At 32.6% G+C, this 26,766-nt stretch overlaps 2 protein-coding genes across 2 annotated transcripts; both read left to right on the top strand.

Annotated features, from left to right (window-relative positions):
• Window positions 1–22,418: 22,418 nt before the first annotated feature.
• LOC147644165 (uncharacterized) lies at window positions 22,419–26,203 on the top strand. The gene is made up of 3 exons (XM_086829859.1): window positions 22,419–22,443; window positions 22,506–22,526; window positions 25,185–26,203. Exons 1-3 carry the CDS (start codon window positions 22,431–22,433, stop codon window positions 26,201–26,203), a joined length of 1,053 nt encoding a protein of 350 aa, XP_086685985.1. The 5' UTR covers window positions 22,419–22,430.
• Window positions 24,314–25,138, top strand: LOC147644166 (uncharacterized; the record flags this gene model as incomplete). The annotated part of the gene is made up of 1 exon (XM_086829860.1): window positions 24,314–25,138. A coding segment is annotated over exon 1 (825 nt), but the record flags the coding sequence as incomplete, so codon positions are not given.
• Window positions 26,204–26,766: the final 563 nt, after the last annotated feature.

Here is a 26,766-nt window from a genome sequence, read left to right on the forward strand (position 1 = left end):
GAAATTTGTAGAATGACACGAAATGGCTATATCTCAAAGTTGATAAAATTCTGTTGAAAATTGAACAAGTTGTAATTTTTAATTTTATTAATTTCTTTGAAATTCAAATTTAAAATGCCTATAGCTCAAATTTGATCATATTCGGTTAAAAGCTGAAAAGTTCTAATTTTAATTGTATTAATTTCTTGATCGTTCCTATGGGAGCTAAAGGATACAGTAGTGCGATTTTAATCAAATTGTACACAAAATTGTAGAGTAATATGAAATGGCTGTAACTTAAATTTGATGAAAATCTGTTGAAAACTGAAAAAGTTATAATTTTTAATTGTATTAAATCCTCGATTGTTCCAATGGGAGCTGTATGATATAGTTACCCTATTTTTATAAAATTTTACAAAAAATTGTGGAGTAATATGAAATGGCTATATCTAAAATTTGATAAAATTCAGTTGAAAACTGAAAAAGCAATAACTTTGAATTTTATTAATTTCTCGATCGTTCCTATTGGAGCTATAGGATATAGAAGTCAGATTTTCATAAACTTTTACACAACATTGTAGAATGATATGAAATGGCTATATCTCAAATTTGATCACATTCAGTTGAAAACTGAAAAAGCAATTATTTTGAATTTTATTAATTTCTCGATCGTTCCAATGGGAGCTATATGATATAGTAGTCCGATTTTCATAATAATAAACACAAAATTGAAGAGTAATATGAAATTGCTATATCTCAAATTTGATCCATTCAGTTGAAAACTGAAAAAGAATAATTTTTAATTGTATTAAGTTCTCGATCGTTCCTAAGGGAGCTATTGGATATAGTAATCAGATTTTCAAAAAAATTTACAGAAATTTGTAGAATGACACGAAATGCCTATATCTCAAAGTGGATAAAATTCTGTTGAAAATTGAACAAGTTGTAATTTTTAATTTTATTAATTTCTTTGAAATTCAAATTTAAAATGCCTATAGCTCAAATTTGATCATATTCGGTTAAAAACTGAAAAATTTTTAATTTTTAATTGTATTAATTTCTTGATCGTTCCTATGGGAGCTAAAGGATACAGTAGTGCGATTTTAATCAAATTGTACACAAAATTGTAGAGTAATATGAAATGGCTGTAACTTAAATTTGATGAAAATCTGTTGAAAACTGAAAAAGTTATAATTTTTAATTGTATTAAATCCTCGATTGTTCCAATGGGAGCTGTATGATATAGTTACCCTATTTTTATAAAATTTTACAAAAAATTGTGGAGTAATATGAAATGGCTATATCTAAAATTTGATAAAATTCAGTTGAAAACTGAAAAAGCAATAATTTTGAATTTTATTAATTTCTCGATCGTTCCTATTTGAGCTATAGGATATAGAAGTCAGATTTTCATAAACTTTTACACAACATTGTAGAATGATATGAAATGGCTATATCTCAAATTTGATCACATTCAGTTGAAAACTGAAAAAGCAATTATTTTGAATTTTATTAATTTCTCGATCGTTCCAATGGGAGCTATATGATATAGTAGTCCGATTTTCATAATATTAAACACAAAATTGTAGAGTATATGAAATTGCTATATCTCAAATTTGATCCATTCAGTTGAAAACTGAAAAAGATATAATTTTTAATTGTATTAAGTTCTCGATCGTTCCTAAGGGAGCTATTGGATATAGTAATCAGATTTTCAAAAAAAAAATATAGAAGTCAGATTTTCATAAACTTTTACACAACATTGTAGAATGATATGAAATGGCTATATCTCAAATTTGATCACATTCAGTTGAAAACTGAAAAAGCAATTATTTTGAATTTTATTAATTTCTCGATCGTTCCAATGGGAGCTATATGATATAGTAGTCCGATTTTCATAATATTAAACACAAAATTGTAGAGTATATGAAATTGCTATATCTCAAATTTGATCCATTCAGTTGAAAACTGAAAAAGATATAATTTTTAATTGTATTAAGTTCTCGATCGTTCCTAAGGGAGCTATTGGATATAGTAATCAGATTTTCAAAAAAATTTACAGAAATTTGTAGAATGACACGAAATGGCTATATCTCAAAGTTGATAAAATTCTGTTGAAAATTGAACAAGTTGTAATTTTTAATTTTATTAATTTCTTTGAAATTCAAATTTAAAATGCCTATAGCTCAAATTTGATCATATTCGGTTAAAAACTGAAAAATTTTTAATTTTTAATTGTATTAATTTCTTGATCGTTCCTATGGGAGCTAAAGGATACAGTAGTGCGATTTTAGTCAAATTGTACACAAAATTGTAGAGTAATATGAAATGGCTGTAACTTAAATTTGATGAAAATCTGTTGAAAACTGAAAAAGTTATAATTTTTAATTGTATTAAATCCTCGATTGTTCCAATGGGAGCTGTATGATATAGTTACCCTATTTTTATAAAATTTTACAAAAAATTGTGGAGTAATATGAAATGGCTATATCTAAAATTTGATAAAATTCAGTTGAAAACTGAAAAAGCTATAACTTTGAATTTTATTAATTTCTCGATCGTTCCTATTTGAGCTATAGGATATAGAAGTCAGATTTTCATAATCTTTTACACAACATTGTAGAATGATATGAAATGGCTATATCTCAAATTTGATCACATTCAGTTGAAAACTGAAAAAGCAATTATTTTTAATTTTATTAATTTCTCCATCGTTCCAATGGGAGCTATATGATATAGTAGTCCGATTTTCATAATAATAAACACAAAATTGAAGAGTAATATGAAATTGCTATATCTCAAATTTGATCCATTCAGTTGAAAACTGAAAAAGCAATAATTTTTAATTGTATTAAGTTCTCGATCGTTCCTAAGGGAGCTATTGGATATAGTAATCAGATTTTCAAAAAAAATGTACAGAAATTTGTAGAATGACACGAAATGCCTATATCTCAAAGTGGATAAAATTCTGTTGAAAATTGAACAAGTTGTAATTTTTAATTTTATTAATTTCTTTGAAATTCAAATTTAAAATGCCTATAGCTCATATTTGATCAAATTCTGTTGAGAATTGAACAAGTTGTAATTTTATACTTTAGTAATTTTACGATCATTCCTTTGGAAGCTATGGGATATAGTAGTCAAATTTTCATAAAATTTTACACAAAATTGTAGAATAATATGAAATGGCTATATCTAAAATTTAATCAAATTCTGTTGAAAACTGAAAAAGCAATAATTTTTAATTGTATTAATTTCTCGATCGTTCCTATTGGATCTATGGTAAATAGTAGTCCGATTTTCATAAAATTGTACACAAAGTTGTAGAGTAATATGAAATGGCTATATCACAAATTTGATCACATTCAGTTGAAAATTGAAAAAGGTATATTTTTTAATTAAATTAATTTCTCGATCGTTCTTATGGGAGCTATAGGATATAGTAGACAGATTAAAAAAAAAAAGTAAACAAAATTGTACGGTAATATAAAATGGCAATATTTTAAATTTGATCAAATTCTGTTGAAAACTGAAAAAGTCATAATTTTTAATTGTATTAATACTTTGATCGTTATAATGGGAGCTATATGATATAGCAGTCCGATTTTCACAATATTAAACACAAAATTGTAGAGTAATATGAAATGGCTATATCTCAAATTTGATCACATTCAGTTGAAAACTGAAAAAGGTATAGTTTTTAATTTTATTAATTTCTCGATCGTTCCTAAGGGAGCTATAGGATATAGTAGTCCGATTTTCATTAAAAAAATGTAAACAAAACTGTGGTGTAATATGAAATGGCTATATCTCAAATTTGATCAAATTCAGTTGAAAACGGAAAAAGCAATAATTTTTAATTGTATTAATTTCTCGATGGTTCCTATGGGAGCTATGGTATATAATAGTCAGATTTTCATAAAATTGTACACCAACTTGTAGAGTAATATGAAATGGCTATATCACAAATTTGATCACATTCAGTTGAAAATTGAAAAAGGTATAATTTTTAATTTTTTTAATTTCTCGATCATTCCTATGGGAGCTATTGGATATAGTAGTCCGATTTTCATAAAAAAAAAAATGTAAACAAAACTGTGGAGTAATATGAAATGGCTATATCTCAAATTTGATCAAATTCAGTTGAAAATTGAAAAAGCAATAATTTTTAATTGTATTAATTTCTCGATGGTTCCTATGAGAGCTATGGTATATAGTAGTCAGATTTTCATAAAATTGTACACAAACTTGTAGAGTAATATGAAAGGGCTACATCACAAATTTGATCACATTCAGTTGAAAATTGAAAAAGGTATAATTTTTAATTTTATTAATTTCTCGATCGTTCCTATGGGAGCTATTGGATATAGTAGACAGATTCAAAAAAAAAGTAATCAAAATTGTAGGGTAATATAAATTGGCAATATTTGAAATTTGATCAAATTCTGTTGAAAACTGAAAGAGTCATAATTTTTAATTTTATTAATTTCTCGATCGTTCGTATGGGAGCTATAGGATATAGTAGACAGATTAAAAAACAAGAAAGGAAGCTAACTTCGGCACGCCGAAGTTTATATACCCTTGCAGATAGAACTTCTATGAATAAAAAACCATACAATATAAATGATATATATTTGTGTTAAAAAACAATGAAGTAATACCTGCTTTCATTGTATTCACCTATACATATTATATTTGCAGTTTTACATTCAAAGATTTTCATTTTTCCTCTACATCAAGCGATCGTTTGTATGGCACCTATATGATATAATAGTCCGATTTTCATGAAATTTGACACAAAATTTAAGACTAATATAAAATGCCTATACCTAAAATTTGATGAAAATCAGTTGAAAACTAAAAAGGTTATAAATCTAATTGTATTAATTTCTCGATCGTTCCTATGGGAGCTATATGATATAGTAGTCCGATTTTCATAAAATTTTATGCAAAATTGTAGAGTATAGTAAAATGGCTATATCTCAAATTTGATCCAATTCTATTGAAAACTGAAAAAGTTAAAAATTTTTTTGTAAAAATTTTCCGATCATTCCTATGGCAGCTATATGATATAGTCGTCCGATCCGGCCCGTTCCGACATATATACGAGTGAGAGTATATAGAAGGCTAACTACAAAGTTTCATTCAGATAGCTTCAAAACTGAGAGACTAGTTTGCGTAGAAACGGACAGACGGACAGACGGACAGACGGACAGACGGACAGAAGGACAGACGGACAGACGGACAGAAGGGCAGACGGACAGCTATATGATATAGTCGTCCGATCCGGCCCGTTCCGACATATATACGAGTGAGAGTATATAGAAGGCTAACTACAAAGTTTCATTCAGATAGCTTCAAAACTGAGAGACTAGTTTGCGTAGAAACGGACAGACGGACAGACGGACAGAAGGACAGACGGACAGACGGACATGGCAAGATCGACGGCTGTTGATCCTGATCAAGAATATATATACTTTATATAGTCGGAGGTGCCTCCTTCACTGCGTTGCAAACTTCTGACTGAAATTATAATACCCTGCAAGGGTATAAAAAAGTAAACAAAATTGTAAGGTAATATAAATTGGCAATATATTTAAATTTGATCAAATTCTGTTGAAAACTGGAAAAGTCATACTTTTTAATTGTATTAATACTTTGACCGTTCTAATGAGAGCTATATGATAAAGTAGACCGATTTTCATAATATTAAACACAAAATTGTAGAATGATATGAAATGGCTATATCTCAAATTTGATCAAATTTGTTGAAAATTGAAAAATTAATAATTTTTAATTGTATTAATTTCTCGATCCTTCCTATGGGAGCTATAGGATATAGTAGTCAGATTTTCAAAAAAAAAATATTTTAACAAAATTGTAGAGTAATATGAAATGGCTATATCTCAAATTTGATCACATTCAGTTGAAAACTGAAAAAGATATAATTTTTAATTTTATTAATTTCGTAATCGTTCCTATCGGAGCTATAGGATATAGTAGACAGATTAAAAAAAAAGTACAACAAAATTGTAAGAGTAACATAAATTTGCAATATTTTAAATTTGATCAAATTCTGTTGAAAACTGAAAAAGTCATAATTTTTTAATTGTATTAATATTTTGATCGTTATAATGGGAGCTATACGATATAGCAGTCCGATTTTCACAATATTAAACACAAATTGTAGAGTAATATAAAATGGTTATATCACAAATTTGATCACATTCAGTTGAAAACTGAAAATGTATATAATTTTTAATTTTATTAATTTCTCGATCGTTCCTATCGGAGCTATAGGATATAGTAGACAGATTAAAAAAAAAAAGTAAACAAAATTGTAAGGTAATATAAATTGGCAATATTTTAAATTTGATCAAAATCTGTTGAAAACTGAAAAAGTCGTCATTTTTAATTGTACTAATACTTTGATCGTTATAATGGGAGCTATATGATATAGCAGTCCGATTTTCACAATATTAAACACAAAATTGTAGAGTAATATGAAATGGTTATATCACAAATTTGATCACATTCAGTTGAAAACTGAAAATGATATAATTTTTAATTTTATTAATTTCTCGATCGTTCCTACGGGAGCTATAGCATATAGTAGTCCGATTTTCATAAAATTGTACACAAAATTGTAGAGTAATATGAAACGGCTATATCACAAATTTGATCACATTCAGTTGAAAATTGAAAATGATATAATTTTTAATTTTATTAATTTCTCGATCGTTCCTATGGGAGCTATAGGATATAGTAGTTAGATTTTCATAAAATTGTACACAAAATTGTAGAGTAATATGAAATGGCTATATCACAAATTTGATCACATTCAGTTGAAAACTGAAAAAGGTATAATTTTTAATTTTATTAATTTCTCGATCGTTCCTATGGGAGCTATAGGATATAGTAGTCCGATTTTAAAAAAATGTAAACAAAATTGTAGAGTAATATGAAATGGCAATATCTCAAATTTGATCAAATTCTGTTGAAAACTGAAAAAGTTATAATTTTTAATTGTATTAATTTCTCGATCGTTCCTATGGGAGCTATGGGATATAGTAGTCCGATTTTCACAAAACTTAACACAAAATTGTAGAGTAATATGAAATGGCTATATCTCAAATTTGATCAAATTCGGTTGAAAACTGACAAAGTTATAATTTTTAATTATATTAATTTCTCGATCGTTCCTATAGGAGCTGTAGGATATAGTAGACAGATTAAAAAAAAAAGTAAACAAAATTGTAAGGTAATATAAATTGGCAATATTTTAAATTTGATCAAATTCTGTTGAAAACTGAAAAAGTCATAATTTTTAATTGTATTAATACTTTGATCGTTATAATGGGAGCTATATGATATAGCAGTCCGATTTTCACAATATTAAACACAAAATTGTAGAGTAATATGAAATGGCTATATCTCAAATTTGATCACATTCAGTTGAAAACTGAAAAAGGTATAATTTTTAATTTTATTAATTTCTCGATCGTTCCTATGGGAGCTATAGGATATAGTAGTTCGATTTTCATAAAATTGTACACAAAATTGAAGAGTAATATGAAATGGCTATATCACAAATTTGATCAAATTCAGTTGAAAACTGAAAATGATATAATTTTTAATTTTATTAATTTATCAATCGTTCCTACGGGAGCTATAGGATATAGTAGTCAGATTTTAAAAAAATGTAAACAAAATGGTAGGGTAATATAAAATGGCAATATTACAAATTTGATCAAATTCAGTTGAAAATTGAAAAAGGTATAATTTTTAATTTATTAATTAATAATGTATTAATACTTTGATCGTTATAATGGGAGCTATATGATAAAGCAGTCCGATTTTCACAATATTAAACACAAAATTGTAGAGTAATATGAAATGGCTATATCTCAAATTTGATCACATTCAGTTGAAAACTGAAAAAGATATAATTTTTAAGTTTTATTAATTTCTCGATCGTTCTTATGGGAGCTGCAGGATATAGTAGTCGGATTTTCATAAAACTTTGCACAAAATTGTAGAGTAATATGAAATGGCTATATCTCAAATTTGATCAAATTCGGTTGAAAACTGAAAAAGATATAATTTTTAATTTTATTAATTTCTCGATCGTTCCTATGGGAGCTATAGGATATAGTAGTCCGATTTTCATAAAATTGTACACAAAATTGTAGAATAATATGAAATGGCTATATCTCAAATTTGATCAAATTCCGTTGAAAACTGAAAAAGTTATAATTTTTAATTGTATTAATTTCTCGATCGTTCCTATGGGAGCTGTAGTATATAGTAGTCCGATTTTCATAAAATTTTACACAAAATTGTAGAATGATATGAAATGGCTATATCTCAAATTTGATAAGATTCCGTTGAAAACTGAAAAAGTTATAATTTTTAATTTTATTAATTTCTCGATCGTTCCTATGGGAGCTATAGGATATAGTTGTTCGATTTTCATAAAATTGTACACAAAATTGTAGAATAATATGAAATGGCTGTATCACAAATTTGATCACATTCAGTTGAAAACTGAAAATGATATAATTTTTAGTTTTATTAATTTATCAATCGTTCCTACGGGAGCGATAGGATATAGTAGTCCGATTTTCAAAAAAAAAAAATGTATACAAAATTGAAAAGTAATATGAAATGGCTATATCTCAAATTTGATCAAATTCAGTTTAAAACTGAAAAAGCAATAATTTTTAATTGTATTAGATTCTCGATCATTCCTTTGGGAGCTATGGGATATAGTAGTCAAATTTTCATAAAAGTTTACACAAAATTGTAGAATAATATGAAATGGCTATATCTCAAATTTGATCAAAATCTGTTGAAAACTGAAAAAGCAATAATTTTTAATTGTATTAATTTCTCGATCGTTCCTATGGGAGCTATGGTATATAGTAGTCAGATTTTCATAAAATTGTACACAAAGTTGTAGAGTAATATGAAATGGCTATATCACAAATTTGATCACATTCAGTTGAAAACTGAAAAAGGTATAATTTTTAATTTTATTAATTTCTCGATCGTTCCTATGGGAGCTATAGGATATATTAGACGGATTAAAAAAAAAGTAAACAAAATTGTAAGGTAATATAAAATGGCAATATTTTAAATTTGATCAAATTCTGTTGAAAACTGAAAAAGTCATAATTTTTAATTGTATTAATACTTTGATCGTTATAATGGGAGCTATATGATATAGCAGTCCGATTTTCACAATATTAAACACAAAATTGTAGAGTAATATGAAATGGCTATATCTCAAATTTGATCACATTCAGTTTAAAACTGAAAAAGGTATAATTTTTAATTTTATTAATTTCTCGATCGTTCCTATGGGAGCTATAGGATATAGTGGTCCGATTTTAACAAAAAATTGTACACAAAACTGTAGAGTAATATGAAATGGCTAGGTCCCAAATTTGATCAAATTAATTTGAAAACTGAAAAAGTTATAATTTTTAATTTTATTAATTTCTCGATCGTTCCTATGGGAGCTATAGGATATAGTAGTTCGATTTTCATAAAATTGTACACAAAATTGTAGAGTAATATGAAATGGCTTTATCACAAATTTGATCACATTCAGTTGAAAACTGAAAAAGGTATAATTTTTAATTGTATTAATTTTCTCGATCGTTCCTATGGGAGCTATAGGATATAGTAGGCAGATTAAAAAAAGAGTAAACAAAATTGTAGGGTAATATAAATTGGCAATATTTTAAATTTGATCAAATTCTGTTGAAAACTGAAAAAGTTATAATTTTTAATTGTATTAATACTTTGATCGTTATAATGGGAGCTATTGGATATAGTAGTCCGAATTTCAAAAAATTAAACACAAAATTGTAGAGTAATATGAAATGGCTATATCTCAAATTTGATCAAATTCAGTTGAAAATTGAAAAAGGTATAATTTTTAATTTTATTAATTTCTCGATCGTTCCTATGGGAGCTATAGGATATATTAGACAGATTAAAAAAAAAGTAAACAAAATTGTAAGGTAATATAAAATGGCAATATTTTAAATTTGATCAAATTCTGTTGAAAACTGAAAAAGTTATAATTTTTAATTATATTAATACTTTGATCGTTATAATGGGAGCTATATGATATAGTAGTCCGATTTTCACAAAATTAAACACAAAATTGTAGAGTAATATGAAATGGCTATATCTCAAATTTGATCAAATTCAGTTGAAAACTGAAAATGTTATAATTTTTAATTTTATTAATTTCTCGATCGTTCCTATGGGAGCTATAGGATATAGTAGTCCGATTTTCAAAAAAATTTACACAAAATTGTAGAATAATATGAAATGGCTATATCACAAATTTGATCAAATTCTGTTGAAAACTGAAAAAGCTATAATTTTTAATTTTATTAATTTCTCGATCGTTCCTATGGGAGCTATAGGATATAGTAGACAGATTAAAAAAAAGTAAACAAAATTGTTAGGTAATATAAATTCGCAATATTTTAAATTTGATCAAATTCTGTTGAAAACTGAAAAAGACATAATTTTTAATTGTATTAATACTTTGATCGTTCTAATGGGAGCTATAGGATATAGTAGTCCGAATTTTCAAAATATTAAACACAAAATTGTAGAGTAATATGAAATGGCTATATCTCAAATTTGATCAAATTCGGTTGAAAACTGAAAAAGATATAATTTTTAATTTTATTAATTTCTCGATCGTTCCTATGGGAGCTATAGGATATAGTAGCAGATTTTAAAAAAATAGTAAACAAAATTGTAGAGTAATATAAAATGGCAATATCTCAAATTTGATCAAATTCAGTTGAAAACTGAAAAAGTTATAATTTTTAATTGTATTAATACTTTGATCGTTATAATGGGAGCTATATGATATAGCAGTCCGATTTTCACAATATTAAACACAAAATTGAAGAGTAATATGAAATGGCTATATCTCAAATTTGATCACATTCAGTTGAAAACTGAAAAAGGTATAATTTTTAATTTTATTAATTTCTCGATCGTTCCTATGGGAGCTATAGGATATAGAAGACAGATTAAAAAAAAAGTAAACAAAATTGTAGAGTAATATGAAATGGCTATATCTCAAATTTGATCAAATTCAGTTGAAAACTGAAAAAGCAATAATTTTTAATTGTATTAATTTATCGATCGTTCCTATGGGAGCTATGGTATATAGTAGCAGATTTTCATAAAATTTTACACAAAATTGTAGAGTAATATGAAATGGCTATATCATAAATTTGATCGCATTCAGTTGAAAATTGAAAAAGGTATAATTTTTAATTTTATTAATTTCTCGATCGTTACTATGGGAGCTATAGGATATAGTAGACAGATTAAAAAAAAAGTAAACAAAATTGTAAGGTATAATGAAAATTTTATCAAATTCTGTTGAAAACTGAAAAAGTCATAATTTTTAATTGTATTAATACTTTGACCGTTATAATGGGAGCTATATGATAAAGTAGTCTGATTTTCATAATATTAAACACAAAATTGAAGAGTAATATAAATGGCTATATCACAAATTTGATCAAATTCAGTTGAAAACTGAAAAAGATATAATATTAAGTTTTATTAATTTTTCGATCGTTCCTACGGGAGCTATAGGATAAAGTAGTCAGATTTTCATAAAAAAATGTAAACAAAATTGAAGAGTAATATGAAATGGCTATATCAAAAATTTGATCAAATTCAGTTGAAAACTGAAAATGATATAATTTTAAGTTTTATTAATTTCTCAGATCGTTCCTACGGGAGCTATAGGATAAAGTAGTCCGATTTTCAAAAAAATTTTAAACAAAATTGAAGAGTAATATGAAATGGCTATATCTCAAATTTGATCAAATTCAGTTGAAAACTGAAAAAGTAATAATTTTTAATTGTATTAATTTCTCGATCATTCCTTGGGAGCTATGGATATAGTTGTCCGATTTTCATAAAATTGTACACAAAATTGTAGAGTAATATGAAATGGCTATATCTCAAATTTGATCAAATTCAGTTGAAAACTGAAAAAGCAATAATTTTTAATTGTATTAATTTATCGATCGTTCCTATGGGAGCTATGGTATATAGTAGCGGATTTTCATAAAATTATACGCAAAATTGTAGAGTAATATGAAATGGCTATATCACAAATTTGATCAAATTCAGTTGAAAATTGAAAAAGTATAATTTTTAATTTTATTAATTAATAATGTATTAATACTTTGACCTTATAATGGGAGCTATATGATATAGCAGTCCGATTTTCACAGAAATAAACACAAAATTGTAGAGTAATATGAAATGGCTATATCTCAAATTTGATCACATTCAGTTGAAAACTGAAAAAGGTATAATTTTTAATTTTATTAATTTCTCGATCGTTCCTATGGGAGCTATAGGATAAAGAAGACAGATTAAGAAAAAAAGTAAACAAAATTGTAGAGTAATATGAAATGGCTATATCTCAAATTTGATCAAATTCAGTTGAAAACTGAAAAAGCAATAATTTTTAATTGTATTAATTTATCGATCGTTCCTATGGGAGCTATGGTATATAGTAGCAGATTTTCATAAAATTTTACACAAACTTGTAGAGTAATATGAAATGGCTATATCACAAATTTGATCACATTCAGTTGAAAATTGAAAAAGGTATAATTTTTAATTTTATTAATTTCTCGATCGTTACTATGGGAGCTATAGGATATAGTAGACAGATTAAAAAAAAAAGTAAACAAAATTGTTAGGTAATATAAATTGGCATTATTTTAAATTTGATCAAATTCTGTTGAAAACTGAAAAAGTCATAATTTTTAATTGAATTAATTTTCGATCGTTCCTATGGGAGCTATAGGATAAAGAAGACAGATTAAGAAAAAAAGTAAACAAAATTGTAGAGTAATATGAAATGGCTATATCTCAAATTTGATCAAATTCAGTTGAAAACTGAAAAAGCAATAATTTTTAATTGTATTAATTTATCGATCGTTACTATGGGAGCTATGGTATATAGTAGCAGATTTCCATAAAATTGTACACAAACTTGTAGAGTAATATAAAATGGCTATATCACAAATTTGATCAATTCAGTTGAAAATTGAAAAAGGTATAATTTTTAATTTTATTAATTTCTCGATCGTTACTATGGGAGCTATAGGATATAGTAGACAGATTAAAAAAAAAGTAAACAACATTGTAAGGTAATTTTATCAAATTCTGTTGAAAACTGAAAAAGTCTTAATTTTTAATTGTATTAATACTTTGACCGTTATAATGGGAGCTATATGATAAAGTAGTCTGATTTTCATAATATTAAACACAAAATTGTAGAGTAATATGAAATGGCTATATCACAAATTTGTTCAAATTCAGTTGAAAACTGAAAATGATATAATATTAAGTTTTATTACTTTCTCAATCGTTCGTACGGGAGCTATAGGATAAAGTAGTCAGATTTTCATAAAAAATTTTAAACAAAATTGAAGAGTAATATAAAATGGCTATATCTCAAATTTGATCAAATTTAGTTGAAAACTAATAAAGTTATAATTTTAAAATGTATTAATTTCTCGATCGTTTCTATGGGAGTTGTAGGATATAGTTGTCTGATTTTCATAAAATTGTACACAAAATTGTAGAGTAATATGAAATGGCTAATCACAAATTTGATCACATTCAGTTGAAAATTGAAATAGGTATAATTTTTAATTTTATTAATTTCTCGATCGTTACTATGGGAGCTATAGGATATAGTAGACAGATTAAAAAAAAAACAAAAAAAATTGTTAGGTAATATAAATTCGCATTATTTTAAATTTGATCAAATTCTGTTGAAAACTGAAAAAGTCATAATTTTTAATTGTATGAATACTTTGATCGTTCTAATGGGAGCTATATGATAAAGTAGTCAGATCTTCATAATATTAAACACAAAATTGTAGAGTAATATGAAATGGCTATATGTCAAATTTGATCAAATTCAGTTGAAAACTGAAAAAGCAATAATTTTTAATTGTATTAATTTATCGATCGTTCCTATGGGTGCTATGGTATAAAGTAGCAGATTTTCATAAAATTTTACACAAACTTGTAGAGTAATATGAAACGGCTATATCACAAATTTGATCACATTCAGTTGAAAATTGAAATAGGTATAATTTTTAATTTTATTAATTAATAATGTATTAATACTTTGACCGTTATAATGGGAGCTATATGATACAGCAGTCCGATTTTCACAGTATTAAACACAAAATTGTAGAGTAATATGAAATGGCTATATCTCAAATTTGATCACATTCAGTTGAAATCTGAAAAAGGTATAATTTTTATTTTTATTAATTTCTCGATCGTTCCTATGGGAGCTATAGGATAAAGAAGACAGATTAAGAAAAAAAGTAAACAAAATTGTAGAGTAATATGAAATGGCTATATCTCAAATTTGATCAAATTCAGTTGAAAACTGAAAAAGCAATAATTTTTAACTGTATTAATTTATCGATCGTTCCTATGGGAGCTATGGTATATAGTAGCAGATTTTCGTAAAATTGTACACAAACTTGTAGAGTAATATGAAATGGCTATATCACAAATTTGATCACATTCAGTTGAAAATTGAAATAGGTATAATTTTTAATTTTATTAATTTCTCGATCGTTCCTATGGGAGCTATAGGATAAAGAAGACAGATTAAGAAAAAAAGTAAACAAAATTGTAGAGTAATATGAAATGGCTATATCTCAAATTTGTTCAAATTCAGTTGAAAACTGAAAAAGCAATAATTTTTAATTGTATTAATTTATCGATCGTTCCTATGGGAGCTATGGTATATAGTAGCAGATTTTCATAAATTTTTACACAAAATTGTAGAGTAATATAAAATGGCTATATCACAAATTTGATCACATTCAGTTGAAAATTGAAATAGGTATAATTTTTAATTTTATTAATTTCTCGATCGTTACTATGGGAGCTATAGGATATAGTAGACAGATTAAAAAAAAAGTAAACAACATTGTAAGGTAATTTTATCAAATTCTGTTGAAAACTGAAAAAGTCATAATTTTTAATTGTATTAATACTTTGATCGTTCTAATGGGAGCTATATGATAAAGTAGTCAGATTTTCATATTAAACACAAAATTGTAGAGTAATATGAAATGGCTATATCACAAATTTGTTCACATTCAGTTGAAAACTGAAAATGATATAATATTAAGTTTTATTACATTCTCAATCGTTCCTAAGGGAGCTATAGGATAAAGTAGTCCGATTTTCATAAAAAAATTTAAACAAAATTGAAGAGTAATATGAAATGGCTATATCTCAAAATTCATCAAATTCAGTTTAAAACTGAAAAAGGTATAATTTTTAATTGTATTCGATTTTCGATCATTCCTTGGGAGCTATGGGATATAGTTGTCCGATTTTCATAAAATTGTACACAAAATTGTAGAGTAATATGAAATGGCTATATGTCAAATTTGATCAAATTCAGTTGAAAACTGAAAAAGCAATAATTTTTAATTGTACTAATTTATCGATCGTTCCTATGGGAGCTATGGTATATAGTAGCAGATTTTCATAAAATTTTACACAAACTTGTAGAGTAATATGAAATGGCTATATCACAAATTTGATCACATTCAGTTGAAAATTGAAAAAGGTATAATTTTTAATTTTATTAATTTCTCGATCGTTCCTATGGGAGCTATAGGCTATAGTAGACAGATTAAAAAAGAAGTAAACAAAATTGTAAGATAATATAAATTGGCAATATTTTAAATTTGATCAAATTCTGTTGAAAACTGAAAAAGTCATTATTTTTAATTGTATTAATACTTTGACCGTTATAATGGGAGCTATATGATATAGCAGTCCGAATTTCACAATACTAAACACAATATTGTAGAGTAATATGAAATGCCTATATCTCAAATTTGATCACATTCAGTTTAAAACTGAAAAAGGTATATTTTTTAAATTTATTAATTTCTTGATCGTTCCTATGGGAGCTATAGGATATATTAGACAGATTAAAAAAAAAAAGTAAACAAAATTGTAAGGTAATATAAAATGGCAATATTTTAAATTTGATCAAATTCTGTTGAAAACTGAAAAAGTCATAATTTTTAATTATATTAATACTTTGATCGTTATAATGGGAGCTATATGATATAGCAGTCCGATTTTCACAGTATTAAACACAAAATTGTAGAGTAATATAAAATGGCTATATCTCAAATTTGATCACATTCAGTTAAAAACTGAAAAAGGTATAATTTTTAATTTTATTAATTTCTTGATCGTTCCTATGGGATCTATAGGATATAGTTGTCCGATTTTCATAAAATTGTACACAAAATTGTAGAGTAATATGAAATAGCTATATCTCAAATTTGATCAAATTCAGTTGAAAACTGAAAAAGCAATAATTGTTAATTGTATTAATTTATCGATCGTTCCTATGGGAGCTATGGTATATAGTAGCAGATTTTCATAAAATTTTACACAAACTTGTAGAGTAATATGAAATGGCTATATCACAAATTTGATCACATTCAGTTGAAAATTGAAAAAGGTATAATTTTTAATTTTATTAATTTCTCGATCGTTCCTATGGGAGCTATAGGCTATAGTAGACAGATTAAAAAAGAAGTAAACAAAATTGTAAGATAATATAAATTGGCAATATTTTAAATTTGATCAAATTCTGTTGAAAACTGAAAAAGTCATAATTTTTAATTGTATTAATACTTTGATCGTTCTAATGGGAGCTATATGATAAAGTAGTCAGATTTTCATAATATTAAACACAATATTGTAGAGTAATATGAAATGGCTATATCTCAAATTTGATCACATTCAGTTTAAAACTGAAAAAGCAATAATTTTTAATTGTATTAATTTATCGATCGTTCCTATGGCAGCTATGGTATATAGTAGCAGATTTTCATAAAATTTTACACAAACTTGTAGAGTAATATGAAATGGCTATATCACAAATTTGATCACATTCAGTTGAAAATTGAAATAGGTATAATTTTTAATTTTATTAATTTCTCGATCGTTCCTATGGGAGCTATAGGATAAAGTAAACAAAAGTTAATAAAATTGTAAGGTAATATAAAATGAAAATATTTTAAATTTGATCCAATTCTGTTGACAACTGAAAAAGTCATATATTTTAATTGTATTAATACTTTGACCGTTATAATGGGAGCTATATGGTATAGCAGTCCGATTTTCACAATACTAAACACAATATTGTAGAGTAATATGAAATGGCTATATCTCAAATTTGATCACATTCAGTTGAAAACTGAAAAAGGTATAATTTTTAATTTTATTAATTTCTCGATCGTTTCTATGGAAGCTATAGAATAAAGTAGACAGATTAAAAAAAAAGTAAACAAAATTGTAGAGTAATATGAAATGGCTTTATCTTACATTTTATCAAATTCAGTTGAAAACTGAAAATGATATAATTTTTAATTTTATTAATATCTTGATCGTTCTAATGGGAGCTATAGGATATAGTTGTTCGATTTTCATAAAATGTTACACAAAATTGAAGTGTAATATGAAATGGCTGTATCACAAATTTGATCACATTCTGTTGAAAACTGAAAAAGCAATAATTTTTAATTGTATTAATTTATCGATCGTTCCTATGGAAGCTATGGTATATAGAAACAGATTTTCATAAAATTGTACACAAACTTGTAGAGTAATATGAAATGGCTATATCACAAATTTGATCACATTCAGTTGAAAATTGAAAAAGGTATAATTTTTAATTTTATTAATTTCTCGATCGTTCCTATGGGAGCTAGAGGATATAGTAAACAAAAGTAAATAAAATTGTAAGGTAATATAAAATGAAAATATTTTAAATTTGATCCAATTCTGTTGAAAACTGAAAAAGTCATAAATTTTAATTGTATTAATACTTTGACCGTTATAATGGGAGCTATATGGTATAGCAGTCCGATTTTCACAATACTAAACACAATATTGTAGAGTAATATGAAATGGCTATATCTCAAATTTGATCACATTCAGTTGAAAACTGAAAAAGGTATAATTTTTAATTTTATTAATTTCTCGATCGTTTCTATGGAAGCTATAGAATAAAGTAGACAGATTAAAAAAAAGTAAACAAAATTGTAGAGTAATATGAAATGGCTATATCTCAAATTTGATCAAATTCATTTGAAAACTGAAAATGATATAATTTTTAATTTTATTAATTTCTCGATCGTTCCTATGGGAGCTATAGGATATAGTAGTCCGATTTTCATAAAATTGTACACAAAATTGTAGAATAATATGAAATGGCTGCATCACAAATTTGATCACATTCAGTTGAAAACTAAAAAAGCAATAATTTTTAATTTTATTAATTTCTCGATCGTTCCTATGGGAGCTATAGGATATATTTGTTCGATTTTCATAAAATTGTACACAAAATTGTAGAATAATATGAAATGGCTATATCTCAAATTTGATCACATTCAGTTGAAAACTGAAAAAGGTATAATTTTTAATTTTATTAATTTCTCGATCGTTTCTATGGAAGCTATAGAATAAAGTAGACAGATTAAAAAAAAAGTAAACAAAATTGTAGAGTAATATGAAATGGCTATATCTCAAATTTGATCAAATTCATTTGAAAACTGAAAATGATATAATTTTTAATTTTATTAATTTCTCGATCGTTCCTATGGGAGCTATAGGATATAGTAGTCCGATTTTCATAAAATTGTACACAAAATTGTCGAATAATATGAAATGGCTGCATCACAAATTTGATCACATTCAGTTGAAAACTAAAAAAGCAATAATTTTTAATTTTATTAATTTCTCGATCGTTCCTATGGGAGCTATAGGATATATTTGTTCGATTTTCATAAAATTGTACACAAAATTGTAGAGTAATATGAAATGGCTATATCTCAAATTTGATCACATTCAGTTGAAAACTGAAAAAGGTATAATTTTTAATTTTATTAATTTCTCGATCGTTTCTATGGAAGCTATAGAATAAAGTAGACAGATTAAAAAAAAAAGTAAACAAAATTGTAGAATAATATGAAATGGCTGCATCACAAATTTGATCACATTCAGTTGGAAACTAAAAAAGCAATAATTTTTAATTTTATTAATTTCTCGATCGTTCCTATGGGAGCTATAGGATATATTTGTTCGATTTTCATAAAATTGTACACAAAATTGTAGAATAATATGAAATGGCTGCATCACAAATTTGATCACATTCAGTTGAAAACTAAAAAAGCAATAATTTTTAATTTTATTAATTTCTCGATCGTTCCTATGGGAGCTATAGGATATATTTGTTCGATTTTCATAAAATTGTACACAAAATTGTAGAATAATATGAAATGGCTATATCTCAAATTTGATCACATTCAGTTAAAACTGAAAAAAATATAATTTTTAATTTTCTTAATTTCTCGATCGTTCCTATGGGAGCTATAGGATATAGTAGTCCGATTTTCATAAAATTGTACACAAAACTGTAGAGTAATATGAAACGGCTATTTGACGGCAAATTTGATCACATTCAGTTGAAAACTGAAAATCATATAATTTTTAGTTTTATTAATTTATCAATCGTTCCTACGGGAGCTATAGGATATAGTAGTCCGATTTTCAAAAAAAAAAAATGTAAACAAAATTGAAGAGTAATATGAAATGGCTATATCTCAAATTTGATCAAATTCAGTTTAAAACTGAAAAAGCAATAAGCAATTTCTCGATCATTCCTTTGGGAGCTATGGGATATAGTAGTCAAATTTTCATAACATTTTACACAAAATTGTAGAATAATATGAAATGGCTATATCTCAAATTTGATCACATTCAGTTGAAAATTGAACAAGTTGTAATTTTTAATTTTATTAATTTCTCGATCGTTCCTATGGGAGGATATACCAGTCCGATTTTCAAAAAAAAATGTCAACAAAATTGTAGTATATATTTTTTAATTTTATTAATTTCTCGACCGTTCCTATGGGAGCTATAGGATATATTAGACAGATTAAAACAAAAAGTAAACAAAATTGTTAGGTAATATAAAATGGCAATTTGATCAAAAGCTGTTGAAAACTGAAAAAGTCATAATTTTTAATTGTACTAATACTTTGATCGTTATAATGGGAGCTATATGATATATAGGAACGGATAAGCTAACCCGCTAGAATATCGATAGTCAGTCAAGTTTGAATTACGCGCCACTAAGGCGAACCTTCGTTAAGTATGTATTCGGTATTTGAACTATGTTTGTAATTGGCCGCACTGTTTATGGCCGAAAGCTATGTTAAGTTCGGCGCCACGGTTATTCCGATCGGCGATCCCAGCAGAGAAGGGAGGAGATACTGCGGTATGTAAAAGGGAAATAGGTTGAGGTTAATTCTAAGTTTGTACTACTCCTCAACAGAATAAAACACCACCACTTTCGAGTAAGCTCATTACCACACTTCAAGTCCGAGTGTTGGATACGCTACAGGATCTGGTATTTCTTGTTTCGGTGGAGCAAAGGTGTTAGATGGCAACTCCCGGGATTTGGATCGGCGTCATTCTTTTATGCGCATTCTTTGAGTTCGCATCTTAATTCGCATTAGAGTCGGAACTCTAACGGCATTTGGAAACACGTACGGAGTTAAACGCGTGATATACCGACGACACATTCGCCCAGACGGAGCCCCAGACTTAATCAACCTGAGGTTACCGCAGCTACGACCACATCTGCAGCATCCGGCACACCGGCCGGCTTGGCGTATGCAGACGGTGGCCCGCAGCGGCCACGGACTCCAGAGGAAGGAATCGGGGTAAAACGCACCACTGGACCTGCCCAGGCCGAAGCGCTGGGACAGGATGTGGACCCCACGACTTCACAGATTGCGAAGCTTATGGCAAGGAACGCAAATCTAGAGAAGGAGCTCCAACAGGCAAGGGCAAATGAAGGACTTGCGGCGCCCGCCAGGAATCCCGTTAGGAACGGGTCGAGTGGCGTCGGAGTGAGCGGTGCGGCGAATATGGTAAGGCAGCTCTTGAGTGAAAATCTGCCAACGGGACCACTAGCGTCAGTAACGCCATCTTATGATGAACAGTTGCCGGCACAATTGAGTGCAAATCTGCCGCCACAATTGAGTGGAAGTTTGCCGCCATATTTGAGTGGTAATGCGGCAATAGGGCAACGAGTCACACGGACAGACTGTAAACTGTAAGTACTCGCCATGTTGCGTGACGGCCACGGTGCAGCCAGAACGAGGTTATGTTCACGCACCACGGGAGCCACAACGCAGATTCGCTTTACCCACGCCATCACCCGGATCCTATGGAACAGTGGGTGTGGCCAATGAATGGACGCCACGTAGATTGCCTGATCTTCCAGAGTTCGAAGGTCAGCCAGAGGAATGGCCAATATTCCAGTGCGCGTTCTTGGAGACGACAGCGGCTTATCAGTGTACAGCATTGGAAAATAACCAAAGGCTAGTGAAGGCATTGAAGGGTGAAGCGAGGACGGCAGTCAAGCCACTGCTTATTCATCCTAACAACGTAAAGGCCGTAATGTAACAGCTTCGCTTTCGCTATGGGCGTCCGGAGCCATCGATCCGGAGCCAACTGGAGAGCGTGCGGGAGCTACAGCCAATTCAGGAGCACAACATAGGCAGGATTGTATCGTTCGCCACGAGGGTGAGCAATCTTGCAGCGTTTCTGCAGTCAACCGACAACGGCGACCAGCATATAGGAAATCCCACCCTGATGGAGGAGCTGATCGCCAAGTTGCCCCTAAGTAAGAGGTTGGACTGGGCCAGATACGCTGTCGCTATGGAACTATACCCGACGATAGTGCACCTAAGTGAATGGCTAAAGGAGCTCGCTAAGCTGGTATGCACCATTACGGACGTAAGCAGTAAAACCCCAAAGCGAAGGGTGTTACATGCAAACACGAATCTGGAGCTTCCGATGCATAGTGAGCATCAGGAAGACATGGAACAGAAGGGGTATAATGACCACCCCAGAGGTTGCCTCATGTGTGAAGGGCAACACGCAATCAAGGATTGCAAGGAATTCAACAAAGCCCCTGTCAGGACGCGATTGGAGTTCGCCAAGAAGCGGCGGATCTGGTTCGCGTGCCTTGGAACCGAGCACATGGTACGGTTCTGCAAGAGGAGCCGTAAGTGCAACGTCTACGGATGCCAGAGGAAGCATCACTACTTGCTTGCCCCAGACGGTCACAACAGTCAAACGGTGGCCACAGGAGGGAGCTACGGAGCAACCACAGACGGGAGCCACAAGAGGTCATCAGCCAACGCAAGCGGATGCCACAGTCAGCGGATCCAACAATGAGCAACATTTCCATGGCCCAAGCAACAAGCCTGAGAAGCGCTGGGCGCATGGAAAATGAGAATCAAAGCGGCCAGGAGACGCCGCATCGAAACCTTAGTTGTGTCGATTCGGATGGAGGCCACCTGCTGTTCCGAGTTCTGCCCGTGACGCTGTACGGGGAGAAGCAACAGGTGGGACACGTACGCACTGCTCGACGAGGGATCGTCTGTGACACTCATAGACGACGAGCTCGTCCGAAGCCTACACCTAAAGGGTGAGAGTCGACAACTAAACGTGCAGTGGTTTGGCGGTAAGTCCGCCAGAGAACCTACGAAGAGGGTTAGCCTGCAGATCAGTGAAGCGGGCAAACCGAAGCGGCACGGTTTAAGGAACGTATACGCAGTAAGCAACCTGAGTCTTCCGATGCAGAGTTTACGTCGGGAAGATGTCAAGACGGCAAGGGCGAGCGCACGCCTACCAGTGAAGCCGTACAACAATGCAGAGCCAAGGATCCTTATTGGACTGGATCACGCGCACCTAGGAATTCCCCTGCAGACCAGAAGGTTCGGCGCAGGAGGACCATACGCAGCAGCTACCAAATTAGGATGGGTAGTATATGGACCAGTGAGACGCCAAGCGAGTCCACTGACGGAGAGATCGTGCCTACTAGCCGTTACCCAGGATGACGCTCTGGAGAAGATGGTCAGCGATTATTTCGAAATAGAGAACTTCGGAGTGAAGCCAGCGCCACCGGTCGCAGCCAGCGACGATGAACGGGCTCTGGGCATCTTGGAGAGGACGACTAAACGGATAGGTCAACGATACCAGACTGGGCTGCTATTGAAGGATGACGAGACGAGACTGCCAACTGTCTGGCAGTCTCGTCTCATCATCCTTCCATAGCAGCCAACATGGCACTACGGCGACTCGTCAACATCGAACGGAAAATGAAGCGCGATGCGAACTTCGCGCAGGCCTACAATGCGATCATGGATGACTACGTCAAGAAGAGATACGCACGACGACTAGAGCAGCAGGAGGTCACTTATGGTAACCGTGACAAGTTGTGGTACCTGCCGCACTTCGGGGTCGAAAACCCAAACAAGCCTGGGAAGATCCGTCTAGTTTTCGATGCAGCAGCCAAAGTGAACGGCGTATCCCTGAATTCAGCACTACTGAAAGGCCCCCAGAACTACAAGTCACTCCCGGCTGTCCTCTTCCACTTTAGGGAAGGAGCCGTGGGAGTCTTTGCGGACATCAAGGAGATGTTCCACCAGGTATTGATGCAGCCACAAGATAGATGCGCCCAGAGATTCTTGTGGAGGCACGGAGATGACCGCAAAGACCCGGAGATCTACGAGATGACAGTGATGACGTTTGGAGCAGCTTGTTCGCCATGCTCAGCGCAGCACGTGAAGACTGTAAATGCTTCAAGGCACGTGCACACTGATCCCCAGGCGGTCCTGGCTATTAATGAGTACCACTACGTGGACGATTACGTAGATAGCTTCGCAGACGAGGATGAAGCTATAGCCGTCTCAAAACGAGTAAGAGAGATACACGCAAGTGCCGGTTTTGATTTGTGTCGGTTTTCTTCTAGCTTGGCGAAATTGGTCAGAGCCTTAAATCCGTTAGGCACCAACAAGAACGTCGTGTGGACCGAATCCGAGCAGAAGGTATTGGGCATGTATTGGCACCCGGCTACAGATGACTTCAGATTCAGCGTCAAGTACCATCGGGTTCCCAGCAGCGTGATGACGGGGGAACGTGTCCCTATCAAGAGGGAGTTCCTCAGCTTGGTGATGTTCACGTTTGATCCGATTGGGTTCTTGAGCTGCTACATGGTAACCGCCAAGCTACTTATGCGAGAGATTTGGCGAAAACATGGGTCACATGGGACGAGCCATTGCCAGACGAGCTAGCCACGGCATTTGAGAGCTGGCGGCAACAGATGAGCTATGTGAAGAAGTTCCGATGTCCACGCTACTATTTTGGTACTGGAGGAGTACGAGCACTCCAGCTGCACGTCTTCGTGGACTCCAGCCAGTCGGCGTTTGCTGCGACGGCGTATTGGCGGTCCACTTACGCAAACGACGACGTGCGGGTGCATTTCGTATGTGCCAAAACGAAAAGTGCTCCGATGAGGACAATGTCAGTCCCGAGATTGGAACTACAGGCAGCCGTGCTGGGAATACGTCTGATGAACACTGTGAAACAGGAACACAGTGTAGAGATAAGCAGATACGTACTCTGGACGGATTCTAAGACAGTGCTGCACTGGATAAGCAGCACCCACCGGCGGTATAAACAGTTTGTTGGAAACCGGGTGGCAGAAATCCTGGAGTCGACGGAAGTATCCCAATGGAGATGGCTACCAATTGCCGAGAACGTAGCAGATGACGCAACCAGGCCGCAACGCCATGTGGACCTCAGTCAAGGGTCACGATGGATACGCGGGCCGACGTTCCTGCGGGAACCAGAAGAGAATTGGCCAGAGAGCTCCTCTAATGGTAGTGGCTGCACGAGAGCCACCGACGAGAAAGAGATGCCATGTGAGTTTGCGTTAGTGACTGCAAACGGATTTTTTATATCATTCCAGAGGTTCTCAAACTACAACCGGCTGGTAAGGACCACGGCCTGGGTTCTTAGATTCGTCCGACGATGCCGGTGCCAGTATAGCGACCGTGAGAAGTATGGACTCACGGCAAACGAATGCGCCAACGCGGAGCGGATAATGATCCGGCAGTCGCAAAGTGAAGCGTTCTCCGGAGAAGAGAGGGACAAAGCTAGAAGGATCTCGAAAGAAGGCAGCCAACTGCGAGGGCGCCCCATTATACTGTCCCACAGACACACGCTGACGGTGATGGTGGTACACCACTACCACCAGAAGATGGGCCATCAGAACCACGATGCGACCATAGGCGAGATACGGAAGAAGTTCTGGATAACGAACTTACGGAGGCTGCTACGGAAGGTGGTGGCTGACTGCCAGATCTGCAAGCTGCGGAGGGCACAGCCGATGCAGCCAATAATGGGTCCTTTGCCTGGGGACCGACTGGAAGCCAACGGATGGCCATTCAAGCACACGGGCTTGGATTATTTTGGACCGTTGCATGTGACGATTGGACGTCGCATCGAGAAGAGGTGGGTGGCACTGTTCACCTGCTTAACCACGAGGGCCATCCATTTGGAGATGGCCCATGATTTATCTACAGACTCCTGCATCATCGCTATGAGGAACTTCATGAGCCGGCGAGGACCGGTGGTCAAGATGAGGAGCGATAATGGGAAAAACTTCGTTGGAGCCAATCGAGAGGCCAGGAGATTCAACGAGGTTTTCGAGCCAGAGAAGATCCAGGGCGAGCTGTCGTCCAAAGGAATCGAGTGGATATTCAACTGCCCAGCGAACCCAGCTGAGGGTGGCGCCTGGGAAAGGATGGTCCAGTGCGTCAAGAAGGTGCTGGCACATACGATGAGGGAGCTGGCTCCCATGGAACATGTTCTGGAGAACCTGTTGATCGAGGCGGAGAACATAGTAAATTCCCGCACACTAACGCATCTGCCAGTCACTGTGGACCAGGAGGCTCCACTGACTCCCAACGACTTGCTGAGAGGAGTACCCAATCTGCCGGATCTACCCGGAGACAATGGACAGCCGTTGGAGAGGTGCGCCACGAAGAAGCAGTGGCGACTGGCCAGGATGATGCGAGACCGCTTCTGGAAGCGATGGGTGCACGAGTACCTGCCTACTCTTGTGCGCAGGGAGAAATGGTGCTCACAAGTCGAGCCCCTGCGCCGAGGAGACTTAGTGTTCATCTGCGATCCGGCCATACCACGTTGAGAGTGGAAACGAGGAAACGTGGAGGAGGTGTTCACTGGAGTAGATGGAGTGCCCAGGCGAGCGGCGGTACGGACTGACGATCGAGCCAGGATGATTCGTCCTGCTTCGAAGCTAGCTGTTCTGGATGTGGTGAATGCGGCTGCTTCACGGGGGCGGGGATGTCGCGGAACGGATAAGCTAACCCGCTAGAATATCGATAGTCAGTCAAGTTTGAATTACGCGCCACTAAGGCGAACCTTCGTTAAGTATGTATTCGGTATTTGAACTATGTTTGTAATTGGCCGCACTGTTTATGGCCGAACGCTATGTTAAGTTCGGCGCCACGGTTATTCCGATCGGCGATCCCAGCAGAGAAGGGAGGAGATACTGCGGTATGTAAAAGGGAAATAGGTTGAGGTTAATTCTAAGTTTGTACTACTCCTCAACAGAATAAAACACCACCACTTTCGAGTAAGCTCATTACCACACTTCAAGTCCGAGTGTTGGATACGCTACAGGATCTGGTATTTCTTGTTTCGGTGGAGCAAAGGTGTTAGATGGCAACTCCCGGGATTTGGATCGGC

This window comes from Drosophila serrata, unplaced genomic scaffold, assembly GCF_035046125.1.
Source record: "Drosophila serrata isolate PLE 108 unplaced genomic scaffold, ASM3504612v1 contig_226, whole genome shotgun sequence".
Classification (NCBI taxonomy): domain Eukaryota; kingdom Metazoa; phylum Arthropoda; class Insecta; order Diptera; family Drosophilidae; genus Drosophila; species Drosophila serrata.

What these genes read in the sequence shown, in the direction of transcription:
- LOC147644165 (XM_086829859.1), top strand. An exon ending in TGCTGTTCCGAGTTCTGCCC is followed by an intron (nt 22,527 to 25,184) that starts GTGACGCTGTAC and finishes GCCAACTGCGAG; the next exon opens with GGCGCCCCATTATACTGTCC.